Source organism: Coregonus clupeaformis, chromosome 6 (genome assembly GCF_020615455.1).
Source record: "Coregonus clupeaformis isolate EN_2021a chromosome 6, ASM2061545v1, whole genome shotgun sequence".
Classification (NCBI taxonomy): Eukaryota; Metazoa; Chordata; class Actinopteri; order Salmoniformes; family Salmonidae; genus Coregonus; species Coregonus clupeaformis.
The window spans coordinates 7920388-7932906 of record NC_059197.1 but is presented as its reverse complement, the minus strand read 5'-3'; the positions used below and the strand labels follow the sequence as shown (position 1 = coordinate 7932906).

General features: G+C 41.5%; 1 protein-coding gene across 5 annotated transcripts in view; it reads right to left on the bottom strand.

Annotated features, from left to right (window-relative positions):
• The window catches only part of masp1 (MBL associated serine protease 1), a 60511-nt gene extending 49256 nt beyond the window's left edge, over positions 1–11255 (bottom strand). For all 5 annotated transcript variants that reach the window (XM_041877169.1, XM_041877168.2, XM_041877167.2 and 2 more), the window contains exons 1-4: positions 11145–11255; positions 10529–10757; positions 2068–2245; positions 1568–1699 (exon numbers count right to left, since the gene is read on the bottom strand). In XM_041877169.1, the coding sequence (XP_041733103.1) occupies positions 1568–1699; positions 2068–2245; positions 10529–10757; positions 11145–11170 (565 nt within the window). In that variant the 5' untranslated portion in view covers positions 11171–11255. The remainder of the gene's footprint in view (positions 1–1567; positions 1700–2067; positions 2246–10528; positions 10758–11144) is intronic.
• Between the last annotated feature and the right edge of the window lie 1264 nt (positions 11256–12519).

The window sequence follows — 12519 nt, the reverse complement described above, 5'->3', positions numbered from 1 at the left end:
TACAGAGGGTAGTGCGTACGGCCCAGTACATCACTGGGGCCAAGCTTCCTGCCATCCAGGACCTCTATACCGGGCGGTGTCAGAGGAAGGCTTATTTGTTGAGGCCCTAAAAATTGTCAAAGACTCCAGCCACCCAAGTCATACTGTTCTCTCTGCTACCGCACGTCAAGCGGCACCGATGCATCAAGTCTGGAATCAACTAATTGTGTATTTATTCCTTGTGCTATTATTTTTTATATTATTTATAATGTTTTTTTTTCTCTGAATTGTTGGGAAGGGCCCGTAAGTAAGCATTTCACTGTTAGTCTACACCTGTTGTTTACGAAGCATGTGGCAAATAACATTTTATATGATTTTAAGTCTCCTGTTTCTGCCAAAAAGTCATGTTTTTTCAGGGCAGACCTTGTTATTGTTATTCTCTAGGTTTTTACCCACTTACATGTTGATGACGTCCTGAAAAATTAGTTACAGTATATGCGTGTTCCCTTCATTTAAATACTTTGGCATTTGGATTGATATGGATTTGACGTTTAAAAAACTTAGATGACCTGGTTAAGAAGCTAAGATTAAATGTTGGCTTTTTCTACAGAAACAGATCATGCCTTTCTCTAAGCAGTAGGACGCAGATTATTCAGTCAACCTTTATCTGTTCTTGATTATGGTGATATTATTTACCAAAGTGCAGCTGCTACTACTCTTAAACCTTTGGATGCCATCTACTATACTGCCCTTAGTTCTGTTACAGGTGACAGTTTTGATACTCATCACTGCATCCTGTATCAAAAGGTTGGCTGGACTTCTTCATTGCTCCCTTTTTGCTTACAAGGCCCTACTTCATAAACTTCAGTCTTATCTAACTTTACTGTTGAAGTATAGACATCTGAGTTGCCTAACCCTTTCACAGGATTGGTTAACTCTTGAGGTTCCTAGGGTCTCCATCAAGCTAGATAAATCTTAATGCTATGGTTCCGTTCGACGCAAATTAAGGTATTAATTGAAGAATGTAGCTGTTTTTCTGGGTGATTTGTGGTGTTTTATTTGTGCTTCCCATGACTGTTCTTAATAATATAACAAATGAAACATCTGAATTGTATCGGGATTGAGAACCACATATGAATGTGCAATAAATTGGAACTCAAAGATTAGATTCCACATGGTTTTTGCTGTTAACACATTGGGGAAAATATCTGATAGGCCAATACATTGGAATCTTACTGCCTTCGTAAACAAATTCATATTTCCCAGAGCATTAGCTGCTAAACACTTTACGTTTCCCCCTCCACAAATGTATTGTCGACACACAATACACATTTTAACATCAAAATTGGTTGGCATGTAGGGAAGGGGGTTGGAATGCACTCAAAAAAGGGCTTGGAATGGGGAATCCTAAATATATAATGCATAATAATTGGTAGTTATTCACAAATACAGTTAGGTAGAACAATTGCCACAATGTGTGTGTAACACGGCGAGAGAGCGTGTCATAAAAAAGGAACTCTTTAGTATCCCCAAGTGTACTTTAGAAAGATGAAAAGCCTAGAACCTGTGGGGACAAGGTAAACAATACCTCGACAAGTCCTGTTGTCAGAGTGCAGCAGGTAGCCATAGCGACAGGAGCAGTAGTAGCCACCGATGTAGTTGTGGCAGAAATGGTCACAGGCCAGATCCTCATCGTTCCTGTCCCTGCACTCATCCACATCTAGAGAGAGAGAGAGCGAGAGAGAGAGAGACTTTCTGTTCAAGCCCTGCACTAACACACCTGATTCAACTAATCACCTAACCCTTGATTAGCTGAATAGCTGTGTTAAAAAAGAATACAAATGAACTTTATTATATCCTATTGGTGCTGGGCTGCAACAAAAGCCTGAACAACCTATGGGTCTAGCCTGGACCAGTATTGAAGAACACAGATTTTTATGTTTTAAAGTTCCTCACACAAAGTAGTCTATGGGCCAGGAGAAACTGTCATCCATGGTCCGGTTTCCTTTAAACAGCCACTACAAACTTCAACAAACTTTAGTGACCACTAGCTAACAATGAATGGAAGTGATAGTAAAGGCCGCTCACCGATAGCGCTGTAGTGGGACTCAAAGCCCAAGAAGCGTTCCTCATTGGAGAAGTCGGACCGGAAGGAGACACTGAGGGAGTTCCTAGGGGAGCTTATGACCTGTTCTCCTGGGACCTGCTCTGTGTCGCTGTCCTCGCGCCCACAGAACGCTGCCAGCTCCTCTCCATTAGCCTCCACCTGCAGAGAAAGAGTAGAATGGACGTGTGAGCACAAAGTCACATACACATACAGCTGCACATATGCAGACACACACACAATAATATGTAGGCCTACAGTACATGACATTGACATTAATTGCCCCCTTTATCAGCTATTGACTTGATTTTCCCATGTAAAGCTTTTCATAAATCGCATTTCAGATTAATATTGGAATGTTTTAGTGGAATGTCTTTGTTGACCTTTTCTAATGATTTCCTCTAAATGGCCTTTTTGTCCACTAATTAATCCATTCCAAATACATCCCCCCTGTGTTTCACCATCTGTGTGTGGTCACACGGATGTACGCACACACACGCACACACTTTTTAGAACACCAGTCTTATCTGGCTCTCTGATAGCATGTTTACACTGAGTGTGTCAGTGAACGGTCGGTTAACCCCAGCTACAACAGAGCAGCATGTGGGAGTTAGAGGCACACTCTGACCACAGCCCCAATACCACAGAACAACACTAGAGCATTTCTACGACTACAAGCAAAGCAACAATCACAATTATACCACAGATATTACAAAACACTTCCATTGTGTGCTTATTCACTCCGATGTAAATGTGCAAGCATACATGCACAAACACACAGGCACACACACTCACAGATCAGCATCAGACATATACAGTACATCTTCATTCAAGAAGAGGACAACACAATGTTTTCTGTGTCTGTCGCAGTTCGCAGGACTGAGAACTGTGGGTAGATGAGTAGTGTTATGTGTCTGTGTGTGTGTGCGAGCATCTGTGCGTGTGTGTGTGCATGCACAAGGATCGCTATGCATTCTGCACCCCAGGAGGTGGGGGTCTGGCGAAGGTGGTGGAATTCAAGCAGACATCTCACGAAGGAACTTCACCAAAAGAGCCTCATTGATGAGCTGTGAATTTGGCAGTGGGAATTGGGAGGCTACTTATGCTGTGGTAAAGTTTCCCCTAGATACAGATCCAATCCTAACCTTAGTCATTAGTGGGGAAAATGTCAAACTGACCCAAGATCAAAAACACACACACAAAACCACCCCCTTTCCCCCTTATAAAACACAGACAAGAATGCATTGCTTTGTGAGAAAGCAGTCATCTGGTCCCTCTGTTGTCCTTTTGTATCTGGCAGCTGGTGTGCCGCTGGGAGTGTTGCAGTGGTGCCCTGTAGCGTTATTTGAATATGAATATGAGCTTGGTGGGAAGTGAATGCTTCAGAGTCGCAGTGGAATGCATGCTATTAACGCCGTCGGTAGGACACCAGCACGCTGACCTGCCTGTCTGTCTGTCACACACACACACACACACACGCACACCCTCTCGCTGTCTTTCTCGCTCACACACACACACACACACAGCACAAACGCACACAGGCCTACACACACACACACACACACACACAGCCCCTCAACATTAGTGTATCTTGATTACCCCCAGCAGGAGATTGGTTTTGCAGAAGAATCATCCATACAATTGTATACAATTTGCCACTCTCTCTCAGCTATTTTCTGGTTCTCATAGGGGATGTAATGATACTCTGGTTGCATTCCGATTCTCTACCCTTCACTTCCTCATGCATTGAAAAGCATTTGATTGGTGCTTCTGGGGCCAATCAATGTGCGTGCCCCAATTTTCCCGCAAAAGTCGGCAATTATGAAAACTTAACTTGACGTGAGAATGTCCTTTCCTCCAAGCAAACTTTAGACCATTGGTGCCCAGGACATCGATCGCGGTCAACTGGTTGATCGCCAAATTCTTTCTAGTAGACCGCATAAAAGTATATATTTTGGCAATTCACAGCGTTACCATCGAGCGTGTTTAAAAATAATGAGGTCCACAGTTCTGAAGCACCGTATGCTTTGCTTACAGGTTAGCTTCTTTCTCGAATATTACCGCACAGCAAAATATTTTTAAAAACTGCTTGACTGACATAAAATTGGACCAACCTGCGGCACTATAGATGCTACATTTGTTTTCCAAACTGTCGCTACCATAGCAACCGTCTGCAGTTAGTATGTTTACATTTCCAAGCTTGCAAGACCTGTAACAGACCTGTAACAGAATATTCTTTGTTGTTCCAGTGGTAGTTGTTTTTTACTACTTTTTCTCTATGAAGTTGCGGTTACGTTTTTAATATGAGTGCTGGACCAATCAGCAAGAAACCGAAAACCTACCACTTTCACAGTGAGTGGGAGGAAGATTATTTTTTCACCACAACAAATTTAAAATGTGTGTGTCTGACCTGCCATTCAAACGTAGCTCTTGCTAAGAAGGGAAATGTCGAGAGGCATTTCAAAACTGTTCACAAGAAATATGAAAGTGACTTTCCAGCTAAAAGTGAACTACGTAAGAGAAAAGTAAGAGTTGAAGTCTGAAAGTACAGGCTACAGTGCCTTGCAAACGTATTCATCCCCCTTGGTGTTTTTCCTATTCTGTTGCATTACAACCTGTAATTTAAATTGATTTTTATTTGGATTTCATGTAATGGACATACACAAAATAGTCCAAATTGGTGAAGTGGAATGAAAAAAATTACTTGTTTCAAAAAATTCTAAAACATAAATAACGGAAAAGTGGTGCGTGCATATGTTTTCACCCCCTTTGCTATGAAGCCCCTAAACAAGATCTGGTGCAACCAATAACCTTCAGAAGTCACATAATTAGTTAAATAAAGTTCACCTGTGTGCAATCTAAGTGTCACATGATCTGTCACATTATCTCAGTATATATACATCTGTTCTGAAAGGCCCCAGAGTCTGCCACACCACTAAGCAAGGTGCACCACCAAGCAAGCGGCACCATGAAGACCAAATATCTCTCCAAACAGGTCAGGGACAAAGTTGTGGAGAAGTACAGATCAGGGTTGGGTTATAAAAAAAAATCCGAAACTTTGAACATCCCACGGAGCACCATTAAATCCATTGTTAACAAATGGAAATAATATGGCACCGCAACAAACCTGCCAAGAGAGGGCCGCCCACCAAAACGCACAGACCAGGCAAGGAGGGCATTAATCAGAGAGGCACAAAGAGACCAAAGATAACCCTGAAGCAGCTGCAAAGCTCCACAGCGGAGATTGGAGTATCTGTTCATAGGACCACTTTAAGCTGTACACTCCACAGAGCTGGGCTTTACGGAAGAGTGGCAAGAAAAAGCCATTGCTTAAAGAAAAAAATAAGCAAACAAAAGGTTCACCAAAAGTAATGTGGGAGACTCCCCAAACATATGGAAGAAGGTACTCTGGTCAGATGAGACTAAAATTGAGCTTTTTTGCCATCAAGGAAAACGCTATGTCTGGCGCAAACCCAACACCTCTCATCACCCCGAGAACACCATCCCCACAGTGAAGCATGGTGGTGGCAGCATCATGCTGTGGGGATGTTTTTCATTAGCAGGGACTGGGAAACTGGTCAGAATTGAAGGAATGATGGATGGCGCTAAATACAGGGAAATACTTGAGGGAAACCTGTTTCAGTCTTCCAGAGATTTGAGACTGGGACGGAGGTTCACCTTCTAGCAGGACAATGACCCTAAGCATACTGCTAATGCAACACTTGAGTGGTTTAAGGTGAACAATTTAAATGTATTGGAATGGCCTAGTCAAAGCCCAGACCTCAATCCAATTGAGAATCTGTGGTATGACTTAAAGATTGCTGTACACCAGCGGAACCCATCCAACTTGAAGGAGCTGGAGCAGTTTTGCCTTGAAGAATAGGCAAAAATCCCAGTGGCTAGATGTGCCAAGCTTATAGAGACATACCCCAAGAGACTTGCAGCTGTAACTGCTGCAAAAGGTGGCGCTACAAAGTATTGACTTTGGGGGGGTGAATAGTTGTGCACGTTTTTCTTCTTTTTTTTTCTTCTTATTTCTTGTTTGTTTCCGAAGAAAAAACATTTGCATCTTCAAAGTGGTAGGCATGTTGTGTAAATCATATGATACACCCCCACCCAAAATCAATTTTAATTCCAGCTTGTAAGGCAACAAATTAGGAAAAATGCCAAGGGGGGGGGGGTGAATACTTTCGCAAGCCACTGTATATGGTTTTCATAACCATTGCAAAATGTACAATATTTGCCCATTATTATTTACATAATTAATTGTTGATTGATTGTTGATCATTGCTAGACAACCATTTAAGTCTTGCTATAGATTTTCAAGCAGATTTAAGTCAAAACTGTAACTTGGCCACTCGGGAACATTCTTCTTGGTAAGCAACTCCAGTGTAGATTTGGCCTTGTGTTTTAGGTTATTGTCCTGCTGAAAGGTGAATTAATCTCCTAGTGTCTGGTGGAAAGCAGACTGAACTAGGTTTTCCTCTAGGATTTTGCCTGTGCTTAGCTCCATTCCGTTTATCTTTTATACTGAAAAACTCCACAGTCCTTAACGATTGCAAGCAAACCCATAACATGATTCAGCCACCACTATGCTTGAAAATATGGAGAGTGGTATTCAGTAATGTGTTGTGTTGGATTTGCACCAAACACTTTCAATTTCAGGACAAAACGTTAATTGCTTTGCCACATTTTTTGCAGTTTTCTTTAGTGCCTTGTTGCAAACAGGATGCATGTTTTGGAATATTTTTGTTCTGTACTGTCAATTAGGTTAGTATTGTGGTGTAATAACACTGAACAAAAATATAAACGCAACATGTAACTTGTTGGTCCCATGTTTCATGAGCTGAAATAAAAGACCCCAGAAATGTTCCAAAAAGCTTATTTCTTTAAATTTGTTTACATCCCTGTCAATGAGCATTTCTCCTTTTCCAAGATAATCCATCCACCTGGCAGGTGTTGCATATCAAGAAGCTGATTTAAAAGCCTGATCATTACACAGGTGCACCTTTTACTGGGAACAATAATAGGCCACTCTAAAATGTGCAGTTTTGTCACACAACACAATGCCACAGATCTTCCCAGTTTTGAGGGAGCGTGCAATTGGCATGCTGACTGCACAAATGTCAAAATGTCCACCAGAGCTGTTGCCAGAGAATTAAATGTTCATTTCTCTACCATAAGCCGCATCCAACGTCGTTTTAGAGAATTTGACAGTTTCTCCAACCAACCTCACAACCGCAGACCAGGTGTAACCACACCTTCACATTCGGCTTCTTGAAATTGATGAAATTGTGGGTTTGCACAACCGAAGAATTTATGCACAAACTGTCAGAAACCGTCTCAGGGAAGCTCATCTGCGTGCTCGTAGTCCTCACCAGGGTCTTGACCTGACTGCAGTTTGGCAACCGACTTCAGTGGGAAAATGCTCATCTTCGATGGCCACTGGCATGCTGGAGAAGTGTGCTCTTCACGGATGAATCCTGGGTTTCAACTGTACCCGGCAGATGGCAAACAGTATGTATGGCATTGTATCGGCGAGCGGTTTGCTGATGTCAACGTTGTGAACAGAGTGCCCCATGGTGCCGGTGTGGTTATGGTATGGGCAGGCATAAGCTACGGACAACGAACACAATTGATCTATGGCAATTTGAATGCATAGAGATACCATGACGAGATCCTGAGGCCCACTGTTGTGCCATTCATCCGCCGCCCTCACCTCATGTTTCACCATGATAGTGCACAGCCCCGTGTCGCAAGGATCTGTACACAATTCCTGGAAGCTGAAAATGTCCCAGTTCTTCCATGGCCTGCATACTCACCAGACATGTCACTCAATGAGCATGTTTGGGATGCTCTGGATCGACGTGTACGACAGCGTGTTCCAGTTCCCGCCAATATCCAGCAACTTCACACAGCCATTGAAGAGTGGGACAACATTCCACAGGCCACAATCAACAGCCTGATCAACTCTATGCGAAGGAGATGTGTCGCGCTGCATGAGGTAAATGGTGGTTACACCAGATACTGACTGGTTTTCTGATCCACGCCCCTACCTTTTTTTAAAGGTATCTGTAACCAACAGATGCATATCTGTATGTCATGTTAAATTCATAGATTAGGGCCTAATGAATTTATTTCAATTGACTGATTTCCTTATATGAACTGTAACTTAGTAAAATCTTAGAAATTGTTGCATTTTGCATTTATATTTTTGTTCAGTGTACAATGTTGTTGATTCATCCTCAGTTTTCTCCTATCACAAACTGTTTTAAAGTCACTATTGGCCTCATGGTGAAATCCCTGAGCAGTTTCCTTCCTCTCCGGCAACGGAGTTAGAAAGGACACCTGTAGATTTGTAGTGACTTGGTGTATTGATTCACCAATCCGAAGTGTAATTAATATCTTCACCATGCTCAAAGGGATATTCAATGTCTGCTTTTTGTATTTTTACTAATCTACTAATAGGTGCCCTTCTTTGCGAGGCACTGGAAAAACTCCCTGGTCTTTGTGGTTGAATCTGTGTTTGTAATTCACTGCTTGACTGAGGGACCTTACAGATAATTGTATGTGTAGGGTACAGAGATGAAGTAGTCATTCAAAAATCATGTTAAACACTATTATTGCACATAGAGTGAGTCTATGCAACTTATTATGTGACTTGTTAAGCATATTTTTACTCCTGAACCTATTTAGGATTACCATAACAAAGAGGTTGAATACTTATTGACTCAAGACATTTCAGCTTTTAATTTTTAATTTAAATTTTTTTTTAAACTTAATTCCACTATGACATTATGGGGTATTGTCTGTAGGCCAGTGACCAAAAAAATCTCAATTTAATCCATTTTATATTCAGGCTGTAACACAACACAATGTGGAAAAAGTAAATGGGTGTGAATACTTTCTGAAGGCTATGTATTTCAAGTTTTGTTGTATGTGATCCCATAGGCAGTGCGGTTTATAGCCTATAGACAATTTTAACAGGGGAACATCAAGAAAGTAGATATTTTACTTTGAAGTATGTATGCTACTACTCTAGCTTACTGTAATTTCAATTTGTTTTGAGTAGCCTAGACAATGTTTCAGAACTCGCGAGCAGTCCAGCATATTGAGGTTGGGGGAAAAGTCAATGTAAAACATGGTTTCAGTCAAACATTCTGCTGACAGGTCCACAAAAATGTGCCATTGGTTTCTCTTTCAGAAACTGAAACAGTCCATAAATAATTGATTTTTTTTGTTAACATTCTGCCAACACAGTAGATAGACTGGTAGCATACAGTATGTAACATATTTGACAGTATGGGTAGGCTACAGTATTGCTGTGCAATAGGAGCGCAACATCATAAGCCTATTTAATCTCAGAGCCTATACCAAGGCAGGACATAGAAACACAATAATCTATAGATAAACAAAATATTAAAACAACAATTCATCATTTGCATAGAAATGTGGGCTGTAGCCTACTTTGAAATTGTTTCCAATATACAATCAATCTTGCAGAATGTGTGGACAGGCACTTGCTATAGGCAGCATGCATGTTTAGTTTGAAAAAGTCACTGCAAAACATCAAAACATTCTGTCCACACCTCTACAGAAATGTGATCAAATATGCCATTGCTCTTTCTTTTACAAACTGCCGTGGCCTAATTCCAATATTGCCAAATTACACAGGAAATAAAGGGCGCTATAGTGTCTATAAAAGGCGAATGGAGTGCGTTTTCCGGGTGGAGTTTTAATGCGCACAGTTTTACAACGGGTCATAAAGTGTACAAGAGCACACTTCGGGAAAAGGGTAGAATCAGACCATGGCCGAAGATACTGTGTCAGACATAGCAGAGACACAAAAGGGAAAGGAGCATTTATCCCGAATGCTTTGCTGCAGTAAGAGCACTCCACACCACAGTTCCTTATGTTGTTGCCATGGTAAACCCTGTTACGAAGTTCCAACCATTCTGGCAGAATTCTGGTTCTTAGAAATCAAGAGATGGGCCGGGCACCAAAGCCTGGCAAACCAACCCAAACTGGCACCAGCTGCGACCCGGCTCCTGTGCCAATGCAGCCTGGCACATCATCCATCTCTTCACCGGCATAGCCTATTACATTGGCCCATGCTGAAACACTGACATCCTTGGCTGGCTAAACCTGTGCACCTTCTCAGGGACAAACAAATGCCAAATAGTTTAGCAATATGCCAGGGTTTATTGTGCCAGGCAGGCTAATCTATTTAAAAAAATAATTATCTTCCAAGGATACAAATGTTTATGTCAGGGGAGTTGCATATTAATTGAAATTCATCATTAACTGAACTAAATCCATGTGGGACATTGTCTGTCCCTTTTCGAGGCATTCACTCTGTGTGGATGGCTGATGGCTGGCCACACACACACACAGGTGCACGCACGGATTCACGCACGCGCGCACACACAGTCACCATTCACTTACCTTGACGTAGTCGTACTCACAGAGGTAGGAGGGTTCTAGGTCGAAGTGCAGGAAGTAAAGTCTGATTTGGAACCCGTCGGGAACGCTGATGTTCCAGCGGACCTCGGCCTCTTTAGGGTAGGGTTCTGGAAAGTTCGGAGAGTTGATGGTGCCATACATGTCACTCAGAGAAAACACCTGAGCTCCAGCGGGGACCATGGACAGTATGTCTAACAGGAACGGTAGAACTCTGGAGAGAGAGGTATTATGATAACTCTATCTTTATCGACATTTTATAATAAAAACAAATTGTCACAAAGGAAAGGAAATCTCAACTGAAATGACTATGCTATAGATAGAAATATATTCGTTTTGGGGTATCTTTTTCTTAAGGTTATTTCTGAGCGTTTCCCCCAACAAAATTGTTATCTTGTAGTTTATTTTTAAAGATTCAAGTAGGCTTAAAGTCATAAAGCTCGTTTGAGACAGCAATTTTCAATTCATAAACCCCTCATGCAGCGACAGAATAAACAGTCATTCATTTAAAACAAACCACATATAAAAAAAAACATTTAGGTTATTGCTACTGTGAGTTACTTTAGAGGCCAATTTAAAGTATAAACTAGCCTACACCTACCCCATCATTGCCGAAGTTGCAGCCATGTCCCGCTTACTGTGCGAAACAGCTGAGCTTCTTTGAACACGACTTTCCCAACAAGTGTTCACGTCACTTCTACCAACCGCATGCGCAAAGTTCGGAATGGAAACAGCTGGAGATGGGTACAACATAGCAGTGGAGGTGAAAACCAATATTCCACTTCTAGCAGAGGCTGTAGTCTATTGCTTTAGATAAGCCTATAAATATTGCTTCAAATATGATTGAATTTAGTGAACTTCTCAATGAACCAATTTTGAGCCATTCAAGATAGCAGGGGGGATCCAGGGAGGAAGGAGCTAAATTGTTTTTGTTCTGCTTTATCTTCGAATTCTAGTATTTGCACTGGTTTTGTTTGAATAGTATGTATTTGTCCGTTTAACACAGTATTTGTAAGACATTGTAAGTGTGATCGACTGGATTAATCTAGGGTTTTAGGCGCCATTGTTTTAGCCCACTGACCTAAAGAGTTGACACCTTGGGGAGCTAACACAAATCTTCTGGTCTCAGGCTCAACTGTAGATGACTGAACCATCCATTGCAAAAGTTGTCAAAGACTCACAGTCGACTAGGCATTATATCCCATTGGGTGCTTTTGATGACACCTCCCTCCACCGTTACCCTTTCACTCTACCCCTCTTTTTCTCTCTCAAACAAATTTCCTTGTGAGGAAAACGGACTGAAATAGGTAGGGACTTCCTGAACTGGAGATTGTGAAAATAAATTGCGCTACCGGTTACATCTGTCTGCTAATACATGACTAGTAAAGGCCCAGTGCACTACTTTTGAGAGAAAAAACAACAACATTATATATATATATATATATTTACCTTGTTACTTATTCATATTTTAGGGGGTGCTGCAGCACCCTCAGCACCCCTATTTCCCACGGCTATGCAGGCTACATCCCAATTATCTCTCCTTCTTCCTGAAGTGTGCACTCGTTTACTAGTACTAGGGGAGAGCCGGGACGAAACTAACACAGGGCGAAAGTAACACCCATTTTCTCATATAACACAGAAGCTAAGAATGACGTAGTGAAGTCAGCACGTTCTAACTGCAGAGGCCGAGCACCCTGCAAAAAAAAACTGTCCAGTCAAACCATGTTTCACCAAGTTATCAACAAAAAGTGATTTTGAGCAATGTAAGTTCAGAAAAACGGACCCTGAAGAGTTTTTCGGTTGTAGAGTTGTGTTTAGTTGTTTAATGTTCAAAAAATACACTACCAGTCAAAAGTTTGGACACACCTACTCATTCAAGGGTTTTTCTTTATTTTTACATTGTAGAATAAAAATGAAGACATCAAAACTATGAAATAACACATATGGAATCATGTAGTCTCCAAAAAAGTGTTAAA